Raw genomic sequence first — 27,291 nt, 5'->3', positions numbered from 1 at the left:
CTACAGGACCACACGCACACAGCTGTGCCGCCCCCCCCCCCCCTCTCAGCGTATCAGAGGTGCTAAATGGTCTGAGGAAGAGATCGATGAGAAAGGGACTGGCTGCGTCCATCAGATCCTAAGCACCCAGTGTTTCACCTCACCGGCCAGGTCTTGACGTGACCTGTGAGCACGATTGTTTTTGAGTGTGTTTTCGGCTTTCGGCTCGGCTCTCGTTGCTGGAAGGGGTCTCTAAAGTGCCTCTGGCCAGCGCTTTGGTCCCCCTTTAAAAATTCAAGAAGCCCAAAAATAAATAGGGGAGAGGATCCCAGAACACCGCAGCACTATGCACCGCTCTGCCAGGCACGGGGGACTGTTGTAGTTCGCTGCTGCTGAATTTGGATTTGGAAAATAGCCATTATTCCTACGGGGTGCTAGCTATTGCATTACATGCATATGGACATTGCATTGGGCTACCAGTTTGTGCTGGAGGAGGTCACATATTGCAGTAAACAAAGCAGACATCGCCTCTGTGTGTGTGTGTGTGTGTGTGTGTGTGTGTGTGTGTGTGACTACTACACCTTTCCAGGGTGACCTAGTGGTGATTGGGATTAGGGGACAGTAGTGCTCCTAGCAGCCCAGTGGCATCTGGCCTGAGCAGGCTAGCAGCCCAGTTGACTGCCTCTCCTGACCAGCCATAGAGGGTAGCTTTATAGCAGCGCTCTGGCCTGGGCATTGACTCCAGCTCTAATAAACTTCAATATGTTATCCCACCCTCACACAACAAGCAAAGATGCTACTCTGTAAAAACACAACAAGCCCTCAGATTGGCTCGCAGTAAAAAGCCTTTTTACACACTGTGTGAAGCCTGTAAAGGCCGTACATGGCGTGGGCAACCAGACCCTGAGCAGAAAGGTGTTCCTGCTGTGAACAACACCACCACACCTCACTGCGATCTTAGTGACTGCATTACAGTTAGAAACGGATTCAAATAAGCATTACTGTGGACATTTATATCATTACCAAGCTTATGCTAAAGGTCACACAAAGGGGCAGGATATTTCTGTCTGCAGATTTTAAAATATAGAAAATATCTGGTGGGAAAAAATGCAGTTTAATGTATGCTCTCTGGTATGAAGTGCACTTTATCTCCTATACCACTCAAGGTCAATATGCCATTATGTTAAACATAATAATTCATATGATTTTTTTTTCTCTTCATAGTGGTGGTGAAAAATGTGCTCTCTTCTGTTAATGCTTAAAAACGACCATATCTGGTTAAGACCTTGTTGTATGTCTCCTATTATTGTCAGAGCTTTAAAATGTAGTGAATTACTGATCGTGGCATTTCACATTGGGAAGGCCACAACTTTACATGCATCATATTGATGTTTCTTTCAACTTGACTACACTGTGTGTGTGTGTGTGTGTGTGTGTGTGTGTGTGTGTGTATTTTTTTTTAAATGTACAAATTGGATTCTTCCTCAGGGATCAGATTGATACTATTTCCCCCGGTGCCTCGGATGTTCATTTTGATATATATGCTAACAGACCAGCACTTGAAAATAAACATCTTTCCTTCTTTAAGTGGGTAATCCCTTTGACTTGCTGCTGCCACGTCCATGTTCACACCCAACAGACATTACAATGAGCTGAGTCTGTGGAGCAGCATAGCAAGAAATCAAACCACGATAACGAGTGCCTGGAGTCTGGTTTAAGGCATGGGCTGGTATCTTCCGTGCACAGCCCTCCTCTTTCCCATCTCTCTTCTGCACCCTCATCAGCCTCTCCTCCCGCTTGGAGCATGCCTGTGCTGCACCCTTCCTATGCCCTCCACTGCCCCACCTTCCTGATCTCATCTGGAGACGGAGCAGGTGCTACGGCGAGATAGAGGATGGCTGAGAAAGGCATCTCCACCCGGGCTAATGACGGCCCGCTCCTTTCTCGGGCTCGCGATGCCGAAACCGTTTTCCCGGCGCAGCATACGGGGCTGAAGCTCAAGAGAGCCGGAAACATCACAGAAGTCGAGGCAGACTGGAGCCGGTCTCCGGGCAGATGAGGAGGAGATTGTTTTCGAGTGTGTGCACTCGCGTAACAAGATGCTCGCCCTCTCATCCCCATACGTCTGCTCATACTGACTACTAGATGTGCATATGCGGTATGCGCTCATATCTCCCAACTACGTTCAGGGTTGCCAACAAACGCTCCTGTCCTGTCTCACATAACGTCCCTTTTTATAAATAATGTATATATACTGTATGTACAGTATATCATCAGTACGGTATTCCCTCTGTGTTTATGTTTCTCATTCTCTCCCTCACGCCGACACACAACAGACACGTTGTACCTCACTGTGCTGTAGAAAGGCGGCATTTTCCGTTGACCTCTGTGTCGCCAGACTGTGATATTCAGCCAAGGTCAGCAGTCATCAGCTGGACGCCCGGGGAGGGAGAGGCGGTTGCAAAGTTCAAACAGCACGTGCACACACACACACATATACACACACACACACACACACAGAGATGAGCATGCACTTATGGACACAGACGACAGCAGGGAGGAGAATGGGCTGTGCTCCGATTCAGGGATGGAAACAGGTCACACTGCAAGTCACTGTCAAAGAACACACCCTGTGATTCACACTCTTGATAAGTGAGCAGCACACACACACACACACACACACGCACTAATGGCGCGACGAAATCTAATATGATTATTGAAATATTTAAACTCAAACTATGAATGTGAAATATTTAAATCACTGTGCTTGCTGTGTGTGCATCAGTTATAGAAGGATGAGTTAAACTAACTTTGCATACTTCTCAAATATTGTGATAACACACATACAGATACTCACATTCCCACGCCGAACGAGAGACAAAAGGGGGATGGCGGGATTAACGGATCAGTTCCCAATTTCCCCCAGCCGCCCAGAAGTAATCAGATCATCTTGCACCTGACGTGAGGCCTGAATTCCATTAGGCTTTATTAGCAGTAATTATCCCCTGCTTCCACCCCATGCTGTTTCCCTCACTCCATATCCTCTATTTTTCCTCCGGATCCTGACATTGCCCTCTCTCTGTTCCTCCATCCTCTTCACTCCTCCCCCATTCATGCCAGTTGTTCCCCACTTGCACCCACGCTGTGAGTTTCACCCCATCCCTCGAATGGAATGGGTGGCTCATTTGTGTTCATGCTTGTAATTACGTCCCCGTCTGTCTCGTTCTTTTTTATTATATTCGTTGGGCTTTTTGCCTTTTTAATTGATGGTGATAGTCTGGAAAGGCCATGGAAAGGACATGCAAGCAAAGGGACGGATTCCAACGGTTGTAGTAAGGACTCAGCCTTGGTACCAGGTGAGCTAAGGTAACGGTAACGCCACCTATCTGTCTCTTTTTGTTGCCATTGACCACATGCAAAACCACTTGTGTCCGCTGAAGGTCACTCACATTCACAGTTGCATTCATGCACACGCAAATACACCTTTAGCTTTGACCCTCGGGCGACTCAAAGATGAAAAAGGCCACTTCAGTTGCTCTCCGATAGCACTGAGTTGATAGGTCGGAACGTTTCCCCCCGTCTTTTTTTTTTTATTTGAACACGGGGCCCAGAGAAGAGATGGACAATTGCGGGCTCTTTTCACGCAGTGTTTCTTTACTCAAGCAGGAAGGAGCACGAGGACTACAGAAAAGGCAAAATCCTCCTGGGAGCAGCTTTTTTTTTTTTTTTTTTTTTTACTCCCAGTTTGTGTTCATTTGTCCCCCCACCGCCGCTCCCCTCGGCTGCCTTTGGGAGCGAGTCAGCACTTGTTTTATTGGCTGTTACTGCGTGTCAGGGAGCAAATCGTTTTTTTTACTCACAGGTGCGAGTGGAGGACGAGTGTGAGGGTTCCATTACTTTTTCTTTTTTTTGGTAGCGGGTTGGAATTATCTGGGTGCGAATGGGTTTGTCCGCGTCACTCTGTGTTGACGCGGGACCGTGTGTGTGTGTGTGTGTGTGTGTGTGTGTGTGTGTGTGTGGTTGTTAGAAAGCGAGAACTGTGTTTTTATGTTTACTCGATTCGGCGTGAGAAAGCGAATATACGCGCATATTGCGAGGTGTAGCAAAGTAGATGATGGAGCTGATTCCCACTGTGCTGTTTATTATCACATTTTGTGTAATTATATAATTACTGCTAATCACCCACCTGAGGTGGCGGTGCTCTGCGGCAACACACTATTACAGAACAAACACAGCGACCTCAGCACATCTCACACTCATTAACACACTCCTCCCTCTCCCTCATTCTCTTCCCCGCTCGCCCTCTCGACATATCTCTCTCTCTCTTGCTCCCATTCTCTATGCTCATTATCTCTTGTCTTTATTTACATGCATGAAAACACACATGCACACGCACATGCTCTCTAATGTGATGAGGGTCCCAATCAACCGTAATGAGATGAATAGCATTTCGGCAGCAGATAGAGGGGGGAATTTATAGAGAGGAAATCTTCCCCAGCAGGTATGTTTCTGATGTGAAACGGAAACGGGAAGAAAGCATCTCCAAATCACATCTGATGTTCCATCCTTTTTCCGACAGGCGGGTTTGAGAGAACGAGGTAATAGCGTAGCATCGCCATGTACTGCGCATTAGTTAACTGAATGTGCCGGTCTCCAAATGAGAGAGAGGGGTGGGGGGTGGGGGCTATTCACAGGCAAGAGACAAATCTCACATTTCAGACTCCATTTCAAAGAACATGAAATTCAATATCCCACACCAATCTAGTGCACACTGTCATTGCTTATGCCAGTAATAGCAATCAGAGATATTGTATTCACTCCCCTCAGCCGCTCGGTGTCAATTTATGTTTATGTATGCCAGTAAATATATTAAATGTCATTTAAGCCTTTTCGAGAAGTTGATTGTTTTGCTTTTGTTTGGTGCCGTCTGCGTCGCGCTTGTTTGTCATCCCGCAGATCTTGACGTAGGCTTTTATTAATCTGCGGGCTGAATGGAAACTCTCACCAGCGGTCCCCGACGACCCTCTGTCATCTGCTCGTGTAAATCTCCCCACTTAATTAAATTTCATTCTCAGCAATATGCACAAATTGTAAACACACATAGACAAAATCTAGATATTGTGTTTACACCGGCCACTGGAATCGTGCATTAGTGTGAACACCCTCTGGACTGTAATGGCCACGGTTGTATTAACAAGAATCCAGCTGTAGTGTAAAGGGATTCTGTGGATGAGGAGCCCACACACACACACACACACATACACACACATACACACACACACAGTAGCTAAGGTACCCACTGAGAGGCATTATGCTGTCTGACAGTGAGACGGCACAGCTCAGAGAGACATCCCTAAACATCTCGCCCACATAATGAGACAGGGCAGGGACATTGGGGCCGCTTGAGGAAGGGGGGGGGGGGTTGGCATGTTGGCGGTGGGAGGAGCCATCGCAACATGTCAGTCCTTATGTTGCCCTCAGAGGTTGTGCGGGACCCCTCTGTCACCAAGTGTGTGTGAAGGATGACAGCTGCAGACAGAGGCTGATCTTCTCTGCTCAACTGGCTCATATCTGGCAGGCAGCATGGACGTATCACAAGGCAGAGAGACAACACAGCCCGACCATGTTCATCAGATCGAAAAGAAACTTTAATTTAGTCTGCGTGTGTCTATTTCTTTCTTTTCCATCTCCTCCCAGATTCCCCTTCATGAACTCTGTAGCACTGCAATTCTACCCACTCTAAAAATGCAGCGGCAGCACTTTGCGGGCCTCAACGAAGCCTATTACTGTACAAGCACAACTAGTGCTGGAGGCCTGTTTGTAGGTACTGTACACACAGATGTATGGCCGTCTTCACTCTCGTCAAGTATCACTTAGGGATACACCCTGTCTAATGGGTTGTAGCGATCACTCTCAAACTGTGGCATCTTTGGAGGAACGTTTAGCTCCAGGAGGAGACCATCTCCATTACTGTCATCATCAGCTAGAGGAGGAATCATCTAAAACTCTGGCTGCAGTATTCATCACGGGTCATGAAATCAGCAGCTGGGTAAATGTTAGTCCACGTCTCTTGACTAAAGGCCAGACTCTCTCTCTCTCTCTCTCTCCCTCTCCCTCCCCCTCTCTCTCTCCCTCCCCCTCTCCTCCCGTGTCTATCATTTCCAGTCTCCGTCTCGCTGACCTCTCTATCTCGCTACCAGTGTCTGTGTCTGTGCTCCCTTTTGGAAAAAGCAAAAGGGGGGGGGGGGGACTCAAGCCCAATCTCATTTAGGCAGGTAGAGGGCAGAGAGCCACCAGGAACCTCCACTCGGTTACACCTGAGGGCCCCTCAGGTGTAACCGAGTGGAGGTTCCTGCTATGGAAGGAGGATATGCAGCTTTGCATGCAAATCTCTGCCGGAACCATCCGCCTTGCCGCCTCACACAGGGGCCCACAGGAACACTGGCGATTAACACGAAGGGTATTTGAACTCTGCTCTGCAAAACACGTGTTCAAGACTGGGATTTGTAATTTTCTTCTTTTTTTTTTTCTTTCTTTTTTTTCCCCTTCTCAATGTTTGTATCCATCACATGTGCTCCGGCGCCCGGGAACATAGAGATGACATTTCATGACATTCCATGGCATCCATGTGTCATGAAGCTGACATAAAGGTTGACGTACAGCTTACTCGGCGATGGATTGGCTGTCATAAACATTGATGGCACTACATAACAAACGATGCTAAAGTTTCACGGCGCCGTCGTGACATTGAACAATGTCGTCCCCCGCAATCGAATGCCGAGCTCATTTTCCCAGCGCTGACCTAAATCTTTGTAATGTCACTTCGACCAACATGATGTGATTGAATGACTCCGTAATCGCGCGCTATTTGTCACAGGAGGTCATTATACGGGGGTAAATATCATCATCAAACTGTTATTTGTGAAGCCGTTATCCGCGCATTGAGGTCTGAGGAAATCCAACATCTTTCCGGAGTCTTCGGGATCCAGTTCCCATGCATGGCTTCTGTTTGCTCAGGTTTGTGTTTGTGCGTGTGCGTGTGCGTGTGTGTGTGTGTGTGTGTCTCTCCCTCCAGTGTAGGCCAGAGGCTTAGGGCGAGCCAAGGAGAGATTGGTCCTCATCCGTATGCATGGCTCAAGCTCCTCCAGAACCCTTTTACTTTTTTAATGATAACTGGTCTCATGCATTGTTTACTTAGATGACAGGTCGATTTTCTTCTGATTTATAGCACTGTGGCATCCAAGGAGATACTGTACTTATTACCTTAAATGCAGTATGCAAAAACAAGTCAAAGAGACAGGCAGAGAGGGAGGGAGGGAGGAGGGGGTGTGGACATAAATTAAGGGTCATTGTTCCCCTTCTGCTCTGGAGCGAGCAGCTGTTTGTGGAGGTCTAGACAGAGAGCTGAGAGCGGATCACCTTAGGAGGTCACTGCTGCTCTCAGCGCCCCTCACTTGGCTGCCAGGACTCTAGAGTGGAGGTGTTGGCATTGTCAGATTACCCTGTCGACGACATCTTTATACTTTGTTTTGTGTATGTGGGCAAGTGGCCGGGCCTCCTCTCTGGATTCCTGAATACAGTCGAGGGGTCCTACTCCCTCTGGTGGTTGAACCAGAGTGTCACACCAACTGTGTTGATGAAACAGCACTCCGACTAACCCCAACGCTTCCTTTCCCCAATTCTACTGCGAAAACAGTGTGCTAGATTTATTTGTTTTAGAACAACTCAGAGGTACGGGAAGGTGTTGCCGAGGAGGGAGGTAAAGAGGAAGGTAAAGGGATAGAGACGGAGGTGGGGTGTCATTGTTTTTGACGGATGTAGTTACAATAGCACAGAGATCAATTATTCAGCGGAGGCGTGCGTGGTCGCAGGATTAATGGCGCATGCAGCAGATAAATCAACCATCGGTCTCGAACCTCTCTGCGAGTAGGGAAAACGGTACAAGACAAACATAGGAGCGCGTTCGACGTCGGCATTTTATATCCGTCCGTTACCATTAGTAACCTTGAGAATCTCAGGAGGGAATGGGGACAGGGAAAACACATCGAGACACAAATAACCATCCGGATTTGGGGATATAACGTCCCCAAAAAAAAAAAATGAGCACATTATATCATCTTGAATGCCGATTTTGCTCCGAAGGACAGAAGTATCTCTCTGTCCTCAGACTGTGGAAGGATATGAAAAAGGAGGGCTGTAGTTGCTGTTGAGAGATTGAAACGATGCTATATATTACAACCTCTGGAGACCTGTCGGCACTCCAACTTACTACCCCCTCCTCCTCCACCGTCTATGTGTCTGTCTCCTCTCCTCTCTCCCTCATTCTGACTTTGACTTTGCTCTGGGTCCTTTCTTCGCTTTCTGCGATACTTTAACATTTCTCATCACACCCCCTTTGTGTATTCCTACAGTGCACCTATCCATGTTCCTGTCTGTCTGGCTGTACTTGTATTTGTATATGTGTGAGTGAATCTCTCTGCCTGATTGAATTTGCTCCATTCCACCCCGCTTTCATCCTTGTCTGTTTTTGGCTGCAAGCTTGTACCTGTCGGGGTACTTCAGGTACGTTTTGGCCCGTGTATCTGTGTGCGCCTATAATTCCCTTCCTCTATTTGTCTGTCTCCTTTATCTGTCTGCTCCCCTCGCTGCTGCCCCAGCCCCCCCAAAACAGCCCTCGTGGCCTTCTCTCTCTCTCTCTCCAGTTGAAATCACATACCCCTGTCAGGCGCTCATCTTCAAACACCAGCCTTTGCCCAGCCGGAATGTCAAATCATTTCAGCCTCAGTACCGGGTTTTCTTTCCATTGGGCCTCTAATTCTCGCCGCCTCTCCCTCCGCTTTTCTTTCATACATCTCTCTCTCTCTCTCTCTCTCTCTCTGTGATGCACACGTGTTCAATGTGAATTCAATGTAATTTCTCAGTGTCTCTCTCCTCTCGATGGTTTTCTTCGTATAGCGGTGCTCGTGCACCGCTGTGTTCTGAAGCCAAACCCTAACTTTCTCCGTCTAGATTTGAGTTATCGAAATCAATTGTGGGAGTGGAGGGAGGACTCCGGCCATATCAAAGCCGCAACAGGACACAGACATTTTGCATATGAGTGATGGTGAGGATGAGCGAGGGAGGGAGCTGTGAGGCAGCGGTGGTGGAAGTGGGAGGATCAAAGCATCGGATGGTGGCAGAGTGCTGTCCCCTCGCTGTGCAGCTCAGATACAGACAGGTTAGCGCCACAGGTCTCCTCGGTGAGAGGGAGCCGGTCGAGGGGAGACGCGTGAACAAGCCAGCTTACAAACATCTCATAATAACTCAGGCACAAGAAGCCTTCTGAATTAAAGTGTCACTTTTCATTTGCTTTCCTTTCCCTCTTTTTTGGCTCGCTGGCTGATTTTTTTCCCTCTCTCTCTCTCTCTCTCCCATAACCACCACCCCCACCCTTTCTCCTCATCACAATCCGAACATAACGTGGACTCCCTCGGTTGCCTTCCCCACTGTCTTCATCACAGGGCTGCCCGGGGGCTCTCGGGCTCCTCCATCTGCCTGCTGTGTGTCTGTGGCTCTCCCTTTCGTTCAGTGCTCGTCTCTCTTGTCTGTTTGCGGCAATCCACATCTCTCCAAATCTTTTGTGTCTGTCCGCTCTGTGTCTGTCTGCTGGACTCTGTCTCCCCCAACACGCGCAGTCAGCAGAATGAGCATTGGCAAACTGAACGTCGGTTGGCTCTATATGCGCTCATCTAAAGTGGAATACGGAAAGATTAATATTCCACGAAGAACACGTTGTCTTGGGGTCAACACTTGTTGAAACCGGCAACTAACAAGGTACCAAGCCTAGCGCTCCGGCAACATTTTGTCAATACTGTACGTGCCTCACTAAGTAGTCCTGCTATCTATGTATCTGACAGCTCCAGAACCCTCACTGTGATGCCGTTGACCTTTTTGTAAACCTTGATAGGCCCAAACTCAAGGGTACGTGAGCTGACAGCCAGGCTTGTTATAAATATTGTTTTTTAATTCCGTAGGTTGGATGTGTTGTGGAAGTCAAAGCTCTGCACAGGAGGCAGAATCCAAGATGTTGTGTTTACAGTCATTGTTTCTCAACCCTACTAATCCCGCCGCTGAGCCCGGCTCTCCAAATTGGGTGAGCTATAGGTGCTGCCGGGGAGGAGGGCCAAGGAGAGTGGGGATGGAATGGAGGCGCACAGAAGCCGACGAAGTTTGTTGCCCTGCTCTGAAGTGGAGCACCGTTTTCCCCTTTTATTGTCGGTGGGCGGGGCAGCTATCAGGCTTTAATTGGGCACTGTGGGCCACAGTGAAGAGATTGCAGAGTACGGAGAAATAGATTAAGGGAGAGCGAGAGAAAGATACAGAGCGATATGGGAGGCCAAAGAGCGGGGTGAAGCCAGAGCGCTTTAATGCGATGCGTAATGGCAGGTGTCGCTCTGCCTAATTTCACGCCTCTGCGAGCGAATGTGCACCCAGACGATCGCCACTTCCAACCCCTCTCTCTCTCTCTCCCTCTCTCTCTCTCTCTCCCCCTCTATCTATTTCAGTCCCTCTGCCTTAATGTGGACTCGGTTGCAGTGATGTGCTCGGGCCGGCGCAGGACGTTGGACTTTGGTTCCCCTGAAACCTTTAAGCGCATGCCTGTAAGCTCCATGACAGGCCAAATGTGCAGCGCAAGCACTAAATAGAGGCACGGGGGCAGTTAAAGGAAGCACAAGGGCCCGCCTCTTCCATCTGTCACATGCGGGCCCATATGATGAGGAATGCGTGTTCTTTTTGCTTCTGTCACTAATCCGGCCTGTTGGACTTTTGGCCGGCAGGGGGGGAGACGACAGGAGGGGGAACGGGTCAACCAATGGCGGGCGTGTGTGTGTGTGTGTGTGCGTCTGTTTGTGTTTGACACAGGGGCATCCCGTGGCAGACGGAAACGGAAAGGAGTTCTGATCCCCCGTGGCCCTGCCCAGCTTTTTATTTGACCCTGTGTTGCTCCTCAACCTCCCTCCGCCCATCCCCGCCCCGTCTTCTCTCCTCCTCATTCGTCCTTTACCCTCCTCTCGCCTCATCACTGCTTTTCCTTCCTCACCCCTCCTCACCCTTTCTGGCCCCTCCTTCCTGTAGTCTGTGTTTGTGTTGGGAAGATTAAGCTGCTCTGACAAAGCTGTGTTTACAAATATGCAGGCAGAGAAACAGGCCAAGCGACGCTGAATAGGAATAGAATACAAATTGCTTTTTTATCTCTCTTAGGGCCAGGGCGAGAGAAAATGTGTTTGCGATTGTTGCTCCTCCGCCTGTGAAGGATAAAGCCTCAGTACTGGGTTCGGGCTCCCTGTTAGCATTCATTCCATCCTCTTCTCTCTCTCTCTCTCTCTCGTCCCACTCCCTTTCTTCCCCCCATGCTCCTTCTCCTCTTTGTCTGCTCCACACTCTCTGTCTCCTTCTCCCCGGCGGGACTTTTCTTCTTGCTGTTTTCTTGGTAATCATATCTCCTCTTCTCTCTTCTTTCCTCCCTAACTCTCTCATGTCTCCCCGATGTGTGCTCCTCTCTCCTCTGTATGTGCACTACTCCCTCTCCCCTTACCTCCCTCCCTCAATAATTGTCTCCGTTCCTCTTCCACTTCGTGTTTCCATACAAGCTGAATATCGCCCTCCGTTGCTCATGCTCTCGCTCGCCCTCCATCCATCCTTTTTTCTTCTTCTTCTTCTTCTTCTCTCCCCTCCGCTCAGTGGGACTCGTCATGATTTACAGTCTCTCTCCGCTCTTCCTTGCTCACCACCGGAGATATTGGAAATGTGGAGTGCCTATAGATCACGGCAGGTGGAGAAGCCGTGAGCGTTCGCTAATCAGCCCTAACAGAACTGTGGAGCATTACAAATCTGAGCTCTCTCTTACAATTAGGCAGCATGTCTGCCTGGCATATCCCACGGCAGGGAGGCTGAGCCTGTGATGTCATCTCCAGCAGGTCTCCGCCTAGTGTGTGTGTGTGTGTGTGTGTGTGTGGAAACAGTGGGTCGGATGGTTTGCTCTCATTAATGCAGAGGACGTGCTCCCCTTCTCCACACAGTGGCACTTTTATCCTTACCTCAGCTAACACAAGGGAAGGTTAATGGGCGGTCATACAGACTCAAACAATGCCATCTATGTTTATTAAGCAGCAGCGGTCTCGCCATGTGACGCTTTTGTTAATTCATTATTTCATTTCGAAATACGTGACGCCGAAGGAGCCCCACTTTTCGGGACAATGTCAAGGGAAAAGCATCGGTGAGCAAAAAAGAATGTACCGCTCGCTCGCGTGCTGAAGTTTCCTCTGTACGACTTTCTCAACCCTTCCGTCCGAGGTGCAGATGAATTAATTTCCAGGATCTGTGTTGATATCCCTTTGGCCACTCTCCAGCACATGCATTTGGGTTTGACTAAGCACTACGACGCCGGTTACAGGAAAGTCTTGTTAGACTCAGCTGTTTCTCGACCCACTAAAAAATGACAGCTAAAACCTGACACCTGACCCCTTGCCTTTAAACTGTGGCATAATAACCTGATTGCAGTATCCATTAATCCACCTCTTAATGGAATGAAGTGCCTGTCGTGGTTGATAGCCCCCCCCCCCCCCCCCCCACACACACACACACCCCTCCCCTCCCCCCTCTGGCTCGTAATGCAAACAGATGCTCATTACTCTTTTTACTGCCATACATTATTATTTTTTTTACATTTCTATTCTAGACAGGCAATCTAGAGGTCAGCCCAAAGGTCAGGTGATAAGGAAGTGCTGTCTTGAGATAATGACTGCATTCCATTCTACCTTTTACACATATACTTAACATCCATTTGTAACCTGCCATCCCTCACATTAGGATAATTCGCTGGTCTACCTCACACAAACTTTAAAACGAAAGCTATTTCGCTTTATCAAAATGCAGCCAGTCGAAACACGCAAATGCGATGCAAAATGCCTATTAGCATGTTAGCATTTCAAAAACAAAAGGCTTGAGCTAATTTAACCTGCAGTGCATCTCCAAAGTAAGGCCACTTCCTTATGTGTTGAGCAAAGTCAGTCGAGGAGAGGACAAGGATGAGAATAAAACGAAAGCCCGAGTGCCGGAAAGTGGAAAGAGAACATTTGCTTAGGCCGCTGCTCCTCGTTCGGGTGCCATAGAAACACAGTTTGACTTTTGAGAAGCTGGAGGAATCGCTGCAAGGTTTTTCTGAGCCTTCCTTTGTTGAAGGGCATCAATGGGTTGACTGCCGTCGTAGGCTGAGGTCAAGGCAAGGCCTCTACCGGCTCCTTTGAGATGTATGAAAAACATCAACTGATATATTCACTCATCCGGCCCTTTGACCTCTCCTTTGTGTGTTAAGGTTTCAACAGTCCTGTTACTTTAAGTGAAGAGGCCGTTATGCATTGCGCTACATTCAGAAGAAATGTAGCTACAGTAACAGAAAAAAATGGTTTGCACACGTACAGTCACACACACACACAGGTAAAACTGCATTTCTATTTCTGTAGCAGTATGTGCATTATTGTTATTTGCAGGCGTGACTTGGCATAGGCCAAAGTGTGTAGCTGTGTTTGTGTGTCGGTGTGCGTGTCACCGTATGGTGGCCGTAGCCGTAGGCCCCGTGCCACCCTTCCATCCCATTAGCCCAGCCCAGCCCCTGCCGGTGTCTGCTTTAACCTTGGCCAGCGGGCCGCGGGAGAGGGAGAGTAATTCTAACCTTAAAAACCTGCTGATTAAAGCTAGTTTGGTGGAATTCGATTCCACTTAATGCCTTTGGCCGTGAGCCCAGCTGGCTAGCGTTAGCATCAACAGACACCACGTCTTCAGTCAGGGAGACAGACGCGCATGGGCATGTGCATTAGCCTCCGCTGGCACGTGCAAAAGTGCGGCTGTAAAGCCCACATCCCCTCGTCTATCTCTCTGTATCTGTTCCTCGTCTCTGTCCTCTGTCTCTCATTCCACTCTCATCGCTCCCTCTGCCCGATATATAACCCGCATACCTAACTTCATCGCCACAGTTCTCCTCCCTGAAATGTCTTTCCTCTCTCTCGTCTCTCAGGGCTGTCGGCGTGCCAAGCGGTCAGGGGTTCCTCTCTAACTGCCTCAGCCCCGTTATTGTTCTCCTCTTGAACTTGATGTATAGCTGTGTTTACGCGTCCAGCGTGGCTAATTAATTCTCCTCTTCGGGGCCTGTTTATCAACTGTTTGTGCATTTTTACAGTTGGTCATATTTCCATAACACATGCATTTTCCCAGAGCGTCATTTGTTTTGCTTTGTTGAGGAATTCTTCTTTTTTTTTCATTCTTTCCTTCAGCTCGGGTGCAGCCTGCCAATTCATTTTATAGCCCGCTCAGTTTTTTTTTTCTTTTTCTGATTTAGATGCTGCAGCTGGGCCAACGGAGAGAGGACAGAGGAGATAAATCTAAGCCTCTTTTGATTTATTATGTATAATGTCTCATCAACCGTTGCGAAAGTCTTCAGATGCACTGAAGAATTATACTGTTACAACTTTACAAGTAGTGACTTATTTAAAAGCGTATCAAGAAGGAGAATCTAAACAGAGAAAGCATTCTCCGGTATAAAAGCCAGACATCAACATACAGGTGGTGTGCGTTTCTCTCTCAATCCAAAATGCAAGAGAGATACTGTATATTATGGGCTTTCTGGGCATAGTGCCACCGTACCAGACACTACAGATAATTTGATTCCCGGCGAACGACCGGGGGAGAGCAGAGCAGCGCGGCCGACTGTAAAGACAGCAGGTGAAATGCAGAACATTACGGTATCCGTCAAAAACGAGCTCATCCTCCAAACTGGAAGTGGCACTTTTCAGCCGTAAGTCATCTAATCACGATTGTATAGAGCCAGAAATCGCTGGTTGATCAATAGTCATCATGGATGCTGTCAATGCCCAGTGTAGCTTGAATCTTGCATGGTCCATGAATCTCTATTGAGTATGGATTTGTGCGCTCCCTGCACGGATGGGGTTTGATAGTACTGTCTGATTGGCTGCTGCATGAGCTCTATTTATGCTGCCGTGCCCCCCGGCTGAATCACCTGCCCCAGGCATCCAGTGAACAGACATTTGCAAACACGCACGCACAAACACACGCGCACACACAGACACAGAAAATGATACATTCCCTCTAATGAAGCAGTGAGCCAAAAGTGACTTAACCAGGTGGATGTCCATGTCAACAACTGTATAATGGGGCAAAGCAAGTCACTCAATACAGCCAGAGCTACAAAATGTATATTGGATCCGACTATAGATTATTCATATCCAGAGTGATGATATGTGACAACGATTGTTGGCTTAGGAAAACATCGGGGAACACACCAGCCAGACATGAGTCAGTGGTAAGAGTATCCTCACAGAGTTGGCTGGATGATATGATGATAGATGGGAACTGGGAGCTGGGCGAGGGTGAATGTCGTTTAAAAAAAACCTCAGACAGTTTTTGAAAAAAAAAAAAATCCTAGGAATGTTGTCCATATCGCTGCGCAAGTGTGTGTGTGTGTGCGCGCGCACGCGTGTGTGGACATGACAGACGAGAGGCAGACAAAATGTGTGGCAGCATCTGACAGCGAGACGTTTGCATCGCGGCAGGAAAACAGCAAATTGCCAACATAAATAAGGTGCCACGCTCTGATTAGGACTGTCTTCACACATCATTATGGTCTAATGAGCGAGTTTCCCCCTCTCGGTCTCACTATAACCGCTTTGCCAGTTTTGCCACCACATCCGTCGCATTTTGCAAACCCATCTCTAGCTGGGCCTGACACCTGTCAGCCGTGATGGATGAATGTAAGTGAGGTGTCGCCAGGGCAACAGGCAGGCCAGGGGCAGCGGTGGCCTCCAGAGGCAGGACATGTAACCGGTGGTGGCCCTGCCTTTTGTATCTGAAGGCTTTATTTAAGCCGAACTGTTTATCACTGGGCTGTCTGGCCTGCTTGCCCTGTGTGAACTGCGCTCCTGCTCCACTCAGAACCGCTTTAACACCCTCTCATTGGGCAGAGCCAGAGTTTCATCGCCTCGACCCGCTTGCTTGAGTGACAACACCAAATGATTTTGCTGCATCAGTGTCTGACTTTGGAGGACACACGTCGCTGTAACTCTTTTTTTTTTTCCCTGCCGTCTGCAGTGACAGCGCATGCATACATTATGGACTGTGAATACTATAAACCCTTGTGTGTCATTGTTCAATTGTGTGTGTGTGTGTGCGTGCGTGCGCGTGCATACAATGCACACCTATGTATTTGTTTTAGTGTCAGCATGCAAAAGCTCTTTTAAAATTACACACTGGGAAACAGCACTTTTTAATGAGAGGATATGTGTGTATGTGTGTGTATAATTATGGTTTAATTGCTTGCCCTGTGATGTGCTGTCATCTGTCACAGCCCAAAGACAGCAAATAATGGTTCTGCTGCCGTCACTTTGTCACCCGGGCGCTCAGCATGCCGCAGAAACACCAGTAACTGATATGCGTCTTGAATTACTGATAAGCGCTCGAGTATGATGAGCTTTGTCTATGTGGGCGTGCTTGTGCTCTCAAAAGTATCTTGGCCAGCCTTCCTATCTCGGGTCTATTGTTACTATTGTCTGTGTGTGTGTGAGTGTGTGAGCATTCGGATGTGCACGTAACAGCATGTGTCTGCGCATCTTTGAATATTTCCGTGTGTGTGTGAGTCGGTGTAGTTTTCGTGCTTAAGAACTCATTGTCTAATTCCGCGTGTGCGTGGGTGGCAGTGTGTCGGGAGGGCGAGGGTTCACACGCTTCACGTGCGCGCGGGCCAAAAAAAGTGTTTGATGCCGCCTGTATATCGGTACTGACAGGTGCAACAGTTGTGTTATGCTTTAAGCTGCTTGTTTGTCTGACGCGCCGCTTTTGTGTGGTTGGAGAAATGGAGTAAACAGAGGGAGAGCAAAGCAGCCCGAGGGCTAATTTATTCACTCCCCAGTCGCCGTAGTCACAGAGGCCTGTTGCTCTGGCCCACCTGTCAATCCTGAGGAGCACGCCACCGCCTCATCCAACTGCACTCAGCCACCGCAGGTCGCTCCCGGTGGGCCGAGCGCTTTAGGCGAGATCAGTATTAACCATGATGTATCAATAAACTTTCCGTAATCAGAATTAACAAGACAGCAAGTTTTATTTCGCGCACACAAGCAGCATATAAAGAAGTCCGACATTTTTTCAGTGGAAATACATGCAGCGTTGCGGCCTGTATCGTATGTAGCATTCCTTTCACACAAAAAACAGTTTAATGCCTAATCCCTGGAAAAGAACACAAAGTACAGTTCATGACATAAATACTGACGGCACTGCACAGGAGAGAATGTGTGAGCTGCTAGCAGTTGTGGTTCGACTGTGGCAATGTGATGTTCGATGCACTGTGGGAGTGGGAGGAAGCGTCTGTCCGTTGCCAGCGTGGAGTAATGGATGGCAGAGCTACGGGAGTGGGAGGAGGCATACATCCCATTTGAGACAGCTGTAATGGATGTGAGTACAGCGAAAAAAAATAAGAACAGGAGGAAGTCTGCGTGCCTTCACTATCTCAAACTCTCACACGCGGAGTTCGCCGGTATTGAAATCGGTTCACAATAGACGCATTTGGAACAAAGGAACACCTGGAGAAAGAGTCCAGGCTGACGTGACTTCTGTTTGTTGGTGAATTGGTCGTTGGGTGTCACGTCGCATGTCCTGCATGTTTGTGCAACTGTGTGATGTATTTGGGTTTTTTTTAGAGATGCAATGTGTCCCTCACCATGTGCCCAGTCTGTGTAGCTGTGCAACGGTACTCTGGTATAATTAATCAGACGGCTCGATGTTGGCAAACGAGTGTCTGCAGACTTCATCTGTGGGCCCTGCTTTTTTTTTTAACTAGGATTTTAGTTAAACAAGACGAGCACATAACACATCTCCAGGCACCTATTTATCACATGGTCCTCGGAGCGATGTAGCCCGACGCCCCTGTGCCCCGACGCCCTCCCTCCCCCTTCCCTTCCACCACGGCTGCACCCTCCCCATACCGCCTACCCAGTCACATCTTACAGTGCCTGAGGAAACCCCTGCCTTCACTTATTGAACAAGCAGCTTCTGAATAATGAAGCTGGTTCGCGTCTGCGCACGCACACTCACAAACAGCGTATGTATCAACCCGGCTGTGATTTCTCCTGATTTCTAAACAAAGAGTTCCACCAAAGTGGATCGGAGTGAAGCTCTACCCTCCCGACCTGCTTGTTTGATTTATTCCTGCAAGAGCCAAGCTCCCTGTATTATCTGCAATCCACCCTAGCCTCACCTTCCACAAATATTAGATTGCACAAATTCAGCCGATATCCTCGCTGGTGAGGCAGGGGTTGATTGCTGTAAACAAGCAATACCAGGCTAGCTATCCCTCTGGGTCACCTGGGAGCCGGGGGGCCGTGGCTCTTCCAGAGAAGGATTGAGGAGGAGCGCGGTACGGGAGGAGGATAAGTGCCGCCTCGCTCCTGCTCCTCACCGCGCGGTGCTTTCGTTGCGTTCGCCTTCACTGCCGGCTGCTGAAAAATGTCTCCCGGCCCCCCTCGGCCGGATACCGGGAGGCGTTATCAGCCCTGCCTAGCTCTCACCACGGTAACGAGGCCCCAGGCACAGTATTATCTGTTTACGATAAGGATATTAATAACACTGTGCTATAGTTATGTGCTGGGGTGCCCCGTAGGGTGATGGAGGGAGTTTTTTTTTTTTTTTTGGAGTAAGGAGCACCTGAATCATTCTGTCAAGGGGCTCTCTTCTCTCCAAAGCGGGACAGGGCGAGAGTGGAAGAGAGGGAAGGAAAGGAAGGAGTCATATGGTGATGCTGAGGTGTTCACCGGTTAACCCTGTCCACTTCCTCCTTCCAGGTCACAGTCTTTTGTTTCCAAGAACAATAGCGTGGCCTCTCCATGTGGGAGAGGTCAGGGGGTTCAAGGGCAACAGCTGTCCCCGGTCAGCCTCCTTTGTAACATCCTCTCTTTCTGTCCCCCTTCCTCTCCTGTCTCTAGTGTCTGTATGGCTGCTACGTCCACTCCTCCATCATCCCCACCTTCCACCGTAGATGCTACTGGCTGCTCCAGGTAAGAACTCCTCTTCTCCTCCTCCTACAGTTCACCACGCTTCAGTTTCACTCTCAAGCTCTCCCGGCCTATCCGCAAATAGCTGAATGAGTCGCGTGATCTCAGTTTCCATTTAAGCGAAGCGCGTTTTACTTTGACAGCCGGCAGGCAGCCATCACCCTCCCTTCCACCCCCCCGACCCCCTCCCCCGCTGCTCTTTTCTCTCCCCAGCCTCCATTTCCCCTTATCTTTCCCAGTCATTCCCTTTTTTTTCTGATGCCGTTGCCCGTACACGCCGTCCGGCGCGAGGGCGGTATCTCAGTCTGCTAAAAGCTTCGCCATCTCCTCTGTCTAACAGCTGCGGCGATGGGCAGTAAAAAGCATGATGGAAGACGTTCGGCCCGGTACAGTACGGTGTGCTTACAGTGGGTCGTCAAGTCCACGGGGCTGAGAGTGGTTGTAAATAGTAGTCCTTTGAACACCTCCCCAATACATCTCATCATTCTCGTTTAGCATGGCAGCCATTATTGTTGGAAGGTGCCTGATACGAACAACCATTCACACAGACAATTTAAAGGGGGCATAAAGCACACGCGCAGAGGATGGTGGTGTGTGTGGAGCTGCTGCTATTTTTATCTGTCTATCTGAAGTTCTATGTCGTCGGGAAAAATCCTCTTTGTGATCAGGACTCTAAGTTGTATTTTCTGACGACGCGAGTTGTCGAGTCACAACATCCCTGCTGCACTGAATAGAACCAGAAGGCAAATTCATGTGTAATGTATACCATTACGAACAAACGCCATTACTGTCGGTTAGCAAAAGAGGAGAGCAGACCGGTCGGGAAAAGACAAAAGGAGGGGAAGAAGAAAAAAAACAAAAACTGGCCTCAACAATGCTTAAATAGTAATCACAATAATTAGTGTTCCCACAGCAAACAAAAGCTCTCACACAACAACAACAGTTTATTTCTCCCTCGCTGGCTCTGTGTGTGTCACGGGCAGTAATCACAACACGCGCAGACAAAAAGCGTGTCTCTTCCTGTCTCTTCTGAGATCAATCGGCAAAGCCATTCGGGTTATTTTCCCTTAAATCTATTTTCCGAAATGATGAGGAGGGTACGTCGCATTATTAAATATTCAAAGTGATGTACGCAAAGGGAAACTAGAGACCGTCTTTTCAAGAGCGGCACACCAGCAACAACGCCAAATCAGGTCAGGGCCGTCAGGTGTGGGGGTGTGTGGGGGGGGGGCTTCCCCACTTCATACCCCCCCCGCTACACACCTTTACTTGGACCGCGCTCTCACATTTGGCCTTGAAGTTCGGACAAAGTGTGGACAAAACCACGACAAAAAAAATGTAAACAGCTGGCAAAATACTGCAGACAGCTTGTGAGGTAGTTCCGTAGGAGTCTCCAGTGATAATGAAAAGAATGGTACATGGAATATATCATTCTGAATCTGGAAATAACACAAGAAAGTGGTAGATTTGTTTTGTTCAGTGAGGATGCTTATTATTAAAGTCATTTTATGGTTGTATTGGTTTTATTGTTTTTTATCTAAAGATAATACTGACATCGCCATATGTGCATTGCAATATTAGCTGATCAATTCTCCTGTTCAGTCTGGCCAAAAGAAGTTCCCCTCCTAACGCCATTTCAATTCCACAGTCTTTGTTATATTATATATTCAAAATGCATTCCAAACCTCAGTCAAGTGGGTTACAATCTCTCTGTTTTTTTAATTATCTTTTTATATGTCCTGAAGACTGCAAATGTGGAAGACTTCCTCGATTGTGACTAATTCAGGCTGCTGAATCCTCATATTAGGAAGGATGTGGATTGTGTCTCCCATCACTAATTTAGTACAATATCTCTTCACAGCCAATGTGAAGATGAAGAACAACTCTTAAAACAATACGCGCGTGCCCTTGTGTTAGTTTTTAAGACAGACTTTTTACAAAGTGAACCTACGCTTCAAGTGGAATTCAGGTCTAGAGATCCACAACGTGGGGATGAAAACATGTGTAGACACAGAAGGGGGTATCATCAGGGCTGGAGTCAACCGGGGGTCACTCACGTTCCTCAGGTTCACTGTCTCTCTCTTCCACTTTCAGCATACAGACGTAAACACTCGTGAAACTTTAAAGGAGTTGACTGACTCAACTTCTCTTTCCCGTTATTGCAGAGCATCACCTCAGAAGCGCCTGGTTATTGAATCCCTGGCCCTCACCTCCCCTTCGCTCACGCTGCTCTTTAGATCTCTTTACGTACATGACTCACCAGACTCTGGTGTGCAGCTAACACATCCACTCATTAAATAAAACACACACACACACGAAAAAAAAATGACCTTCTGCTGCTCAACAAAAAACACCAATTCACAAAGTATTTTCTTCTTCGAGCATTCCTGGCACCCCAGATTTACATCTCTTTCTACGGCAGTTTATTGCAGACCATCTGTGCTGACAGGAGAAAAAAACAAAATCACAATGACACCAGAGGTAAACGATTATACCACTTCAGTCCATATCTCTGCCGATGCAGATAGGCCTTCAACACCTCCCGTCTCTCCCGGCTGCTTTCATTCAGGCGGCTGACAGTCAAACTGGGTTACAACAGTCTCACTCTGTCTCTTTTCACCTGTCTCCGGTCTCTGAACACTCTGTGCCCGACTCCCTGTGTACCATTTGCTGTGTCCATATGAGATTTGCAGGCAATAGTCTGTCAACAGCAGAGCAGCAAGGAGACTGGAGCTCCCAGAGCGGCAGCAGGGAAAGGTCACCAGTGAGTGAAAAATGTAAATATTCAGCCATCCAGCGGCCACAGTCACGGAGAGACAGGGATGAAAATAACTCTTATTACACAGCACCAACAGGGAGGGAACACAGAGGACAGAGAGGGTAGAGGCAGACTGTGAATGAGAGAGCGAGTGAGATGGGCACAACTTTTTAAAAGTTAGGCTAAATAAAAAAAAAGAAACACTGAAGCGAGAGAGAGAGAAAGATAGATTTAAAGATTAAAAAAAAAAAAAAAAAACATAGAAAGGGAGAAACGGTGTGTCTGGGTGCGTATTTTTTGGATACGTGTGTGCAAGAGAGTGACGGCGAGAAAGACGGGCAGAGTGAGGTTAGTGAAAGGTGTTTTAGGTAAGGGGGGGGGGGCTAGCCCGTGGGTGTGCGCCTCTTTATCCGCTCTTTATCCACTCTTTATTGAGTCAAAGCCTGGGTAATGAGACAGGGGACAGGAATGAAGACCTGGCGAGGGGGGCGGGGGGTCTTCTCTCACTCCATTCATTTTCTTTTGTTCTTTCCACCTCTCACTCTCAATCTGCTCCTCCCCACCACACCACCTCCACCTCTCCACGGCATTAGACCACTTTAAAATGTCTGGCCCATCCCCGCAAATGGCTGCGACTGAAGAGAGGTATACCGCCGCAGTTATCCGGGGTTGCAAACAATGAATCCAAATTGCTGCTGAGACAGAGAGCTGCGTGTGGTTTGTCACTCAAAAATTGAATTCACTCATTGGATTTGGTATAAAAAAAAATTTAAAACTACAAAATGGGGCTCTGTGTCATACCACGGAATATTTTCAATGTTACCAACAGATCCCAGATAGTCATAAACATCATCGCAGCACTTATCCGCTCGTTTAAATGCTGCCAGTTGCAGCTGGAGTGTGCCGTACTCCCATACGAGTTGAGTTCCACGCAGCCTTTCCATCCACAAGCTGTCATGACACACGCACACAGACGGACGCACACTCATTGACGCCGAGGATCTCTCCCGTCCTGGTGGCACTGATTGATTCCACTGCTCCCGCGTCCCCTTCTCTTGTTTAGTGCTAATCGAATGTAATTCCCGGCTTGCGCCTCTCCATCAAATAAGACAGTGGAGTTTGTGCTGGCCGACGGGGGCAAAGAGGTGCGGATAATTATGATATTATTACGGAGGGGGTCTGAGGGGGAACTTCATTTGTCCTGCCGCCTGCCACGAACACAGAGAGGGGTCAATAGCCTCTCCCGCTTTTCCTACTTTAAAGAGGAGGAGAGAGGGATGAGATAATGAAATGACTAGTAAGGCAGGAGGGAATGCTGACGACCTTGTTTCTTCACAGCTATCACTTTCTCCCTCTTACCTTCCCCAGCTTGGGCCACTGCGCTCTAGTCTCTGTCTCACACGAATACATTATTAATATCACCATTCACTGCGGTTACATTTTTCTTATTACATTAGTCCTTCAGAGTATAATGACTTTGGAACCACTTGAATTAGTGTTATGTTGGAAAATGAGTTGTCACTGTTGTCCCTGTGATAATTCCAGGCACTATTGGACAGTATTTCAGCTATTTTAATTCACGGAATAATTTAAAGGTTACTTAATTGGACAGGCAGAGTGATAACTCTGGGATTTAGGAGAACCTTGAGCGGTCCGGGTTCCGCGGCGCTGTCCATGGTGCTGAAACACACTCCGATCTAACCTTTCTAACTGTTCACCACATCAGAGTATTAGTTTTTTGGGGGCTGATTTATCAAAAAAGCCACCCAGCCCCTTTGAAGTCCCATGCTCGTCTCCTCTCATAACAAAGATCAATACACCTGCACGATGCTGTCAGCGGCTCATGTGCAGGTCCCAACACATGTACTCCGTATCACCAGTCAGGCCAGAGGCCTCTCTCGCTCTCTCTCTAATTGAATGGGAAAAGTTGAGCAGCTTTGCTGCAGTGATCCGTCACAGGTCGGCGTGCAAGCACGAACCAGTTACTTCAGACCCAGAGCCACATGCCTGCAGGCTAAAGGTAGACAGATGGATTCTTTATATATGCCAGAGTCCTCTCTTCGTTCGGATCAGTTTAGTTGCCTCTGTGTTGAGCACTGGGAGACAGGTGCCGGATTCAGAGTGGCTCAGGTGATGTGTGATGACGGAGCAGAGCTGTCAGGTTCAGATTCACATCAGATACGTCCAGACTATGCACGGCTACATAATGAATATTTCACTGGGATAAATCATGGATGAGCCTGGGCACTGTTCTGTTGATTTCACTGAGAGGCAGGAAAACCTGGCCAGGTTTTGACTGGCTGTCTACAACCTCAGGGCAAACGGAGGCAGTAGAGATATAATTGCTGTTAGCTATTCAGGCTGTTGTTTGTATCAAGTGGAAATGCACCTCTACGGAGTATGAGATCAGATGTATAGCATATGAATTTGACACCTGATGTTACTGTTCGACTGTAAATCACAAAACTGTACTGGCAGGAGAACGGGTGGCAGTAACGGAGTGTGTGTCTGTGTATCTGCGTGTGTGTGTCTCTCTGTGTGTGTGTGTGTGTGTGTGTGTGTGTGTGTGTGTGTGTGTGTGTGTGTGTGTGTGTATGTGTCAGGCTTTCGCCGTTCTGTTTCTGCACTATGGTGGGAGACCACAACGCTCTCAGCAGCATGCTGCTGCTGGCAGGCCCCCACTCTCTCTGCCATGAGGAGAACAGCTGCTTCACGAGCATGTCAGGGGTGTGAGCCATGTCCCCGTGGCTCCCCTCATCTCCTCCGCTTCTCCTCCTCTTTGTGTGCAGTCACATAGGAACATCTGACATTAACCCTCTCCATCCTCTCTACTTATGAACCGCTCTTCTATCAACTCTCTTCTAGTCCTCTGAGCACCTCTGCTACCTTCTGTTTTCACTCCGAGAGAGAATATAGAGTTGGTTCTCAGTTGGTCTCTGCCCAAAACAGTGTCACTGGGGCTTCTGACCTCTAAACAAATTGAAGGTTACTCTGGTGCTTAATTAACGGCCCCTGCTGGAGCGTGCTCTCCCTATATGAAGAAAGAGAGAGAAGTTGAGCGAAACCTCCCCCCCAGAGGCGCACAGAAACTCCTCTCCTCCTGGCAGACTGATCTGTTTCTCAGTGCCTGCGACCTTTTCTCTAGGCCCGTCGCCTAGCCCACCAGCACGGCCAATTATCACAAATTCCCCCGCCACATTTGTCTTGCCATTTTCACTCTGCGGCCAAAGAGGCGCGCACGGCCATAGACTCATGCAGCCTCCTAAACCAGCCTCCACCCCCCCCCCCCCCCCCCCCCCCCCCCCCCCCCCCCCCCCCCCCCAGACGGAGAAACAGAGGCCCACAACAGGTATGTGGTGCTTAAATAATTCAGTTATCCTGAAAGGTTAAGGCTCTGCCAGGAAGGCGAATTGACATTCATCTTGCTTCGAAGTCGTGCACCCCACTTGCAGAGGGAGCAGCCATCGACATGTTTACATTCAGTGGCTTCTGAGATTGTTATTGACACCAATAGTTGACATGTTATTCTCGCCGTTCCACTGGCTAGCCCTGAGAACTGGTTTACTAACCAGAGCAGGAATCAAATGTATGAATTCCATGTCGATAATACATGAGTTTGAAATGGCTCGATCCTGATTTGGTATTATCTTCTGTTTTGTACTCGATGACTTTTCTCTCCGAAAAGTCCTTTGCTGCCTGTTCCACATTAGACAATGAGAGAGTCCCTGTGCATACAGTCACCCGCCAGGCTTATTTGTGTTTACGTCCTGCCTGTGTGTGTGTGTGTGTGTGTGTGTGTGTGTGTGTGTGTGTGTTGGGAAGCCGAGGAGATCAATGGCTCCGCACTGACTCTGTTCTGTGCCGTGCCAATCTCCGAGTCGCCTTCTCGTGTCAAGCCACAGATCCGCCCGTGTCACTATGCAGGCGCAGGAGCGCGATGGCAGAAGTGTGCGCGCATCTCCCGGCTTCCCAGAGAACACTGGTCACAGCTAATGACCAGAACTGTCCGATTTGTCCTGCCCTGATTACTCCTCCGAGCCCCAATTAGCCGTGGGTGAGGGCTGACAAACCCGACACGATCGCTTGGATGTGTCATAGAGGGAGAGACGGAGGAAGGAGAGGACACGAGTTAGGAGGCAAGACAAGGAACGCGTGCGCTTAAAGACTGAGGAGAAGCGCAAAGGGGGACTCTGAATGAAAGGCGGCGTAATATAGATGGGGCCAGAGTCGTTCACTCTGCATTCAGTCAGACATCGATCTCCATTCCCCTTTTAACCAGCTACTATCAACATGCTCTGATTGCAATTTCTATAATTGGCAATTTTCATTGTGAAAATCTGTCTAGCTGAGGGCGTCCAGTCGGAGACCAGCTGATTTCTCTGTAGGCTACGAAGAGACTGAGGATTGCTTGTGGAAAAGAGATATAAGATGAAGATAACGCGGTTGAATCAATGTATTAGTTGAAGCGATTAGTGAAGTTGTGGGATCTCCTACGGTATTTTTTATTATGGATAAAAACAATGCCATTTGTTTCCCTAATTGTCAATAACAATCTCTGTTACGAACTTTATTTTTATCTGTGTGCCTTTGGCTTATACCCCCTTCGTTTTTCTTTTCCTTACCCTACTGCTTTGTGTTCTAGTCTGACCCCCCCCCCCCCCCCCCCATCCCACCGCACTAGCTGTCTTTATTTCTCTCTGCCGCTTTGTCTCCCCAGGATTGCTGAGCTTTCTACCCTCGGCAAGTTTTGAGAGAAAAATCCAGCTTCTTTTTGGGGGGCTTGCTCTCATTCTCTCTCAGTAGGGGGCAGTGGAAAAGTAACTACAAGGGCACATGAAGCCTTCAGAGTCGAACCAGACTTCTTTTAGTCTTTTTTTTTTTTGATCTGAATAGATGTCATATCGAGCACACATGCGCACACACCCTTGAGTGGGATGGCTTCGCTCCTGTCTGCTCCCCCCATCTCGAAACTCGCCCACGCAAACCCCCGAGAAGACACAGAGATTGAGAGGAGGAGGGGGAGGAGGAGGAGGAGGAGGAGAGAAAGCAAAATGGAGAAGGGTAGAAAGGAGAGTTGGGAGGGGTGGAGATGCTTTGAGAATGGGGGATTAGAGGTTGAAGATGATATCATTTGGTAGCGATGAGCATGGAGCAAACGAGCGGTGCAAATCACCCAGCGTTAACGAGCTACCTCGTAAATTACTGCAGCCGAGTGTATGCTCGAAGCTGGATTTGGATAGGGCTGCGTTGTGCGAGGGAGACATAACGCTTGTCTTAATATTATTTACTGCCCCCTCCCAATTTATATTGGTTGTCTCCCAGAGCCCGCTATTGGCCTCCTGTGGCAGCATCTGAGGATGTTTCCTTGTAAACAGTGGGAGGTTCTAACCCTCATACAGTCCACAAAGGATAGACTCCCCCTCCTCGAGAAGAAAATAAATAAATATAAATATACATGAAACG

The 27,291-nt window shown here is 48.4% G+C and overlaps 1 protein-coding gene across 1 annotated transcript in view; it reads left to right on the top strand.

The window, feature by feature from the left end:
- camta1a (calmodulin binding transcription activator 1a) overlaps positions 1–27,291 on the top strand; it is a 147,195-nt gene that overhangs the window by 72,067 nt on the left and 47,837 nt on the right. Inside the window, exon 3 of the mRNA XM_034538255.1 lies at positions 19,002–19,073. Coding sequence (XP_034394146.1) covers positions 19,002–19,073 — 72 coding nt within the window. The remainder of the gene's footprint in view (positions 1–19,001; positions 19,074–27,291) is intronic.

Source organism: Cyclopterus lumpus, chromosome 7 (genome assembly GCF_009769545.1).
Source record: "Cyclopterus lumpus isolate fCycLum1 chromosome 7, fCycLum1.pri, whole genome shotgun sequence".
Taxonomy (NCBI): domain Eukaryota; kingdom Metazoa; phylum Chordata; class Actinopteri; order Perciformes; family Cyclopteridae; genus Cyclopterus; species Cyclopterus lumpus.
This window is presented reverse-complemented; position numbering and strand designations above follow the sequence as displayed.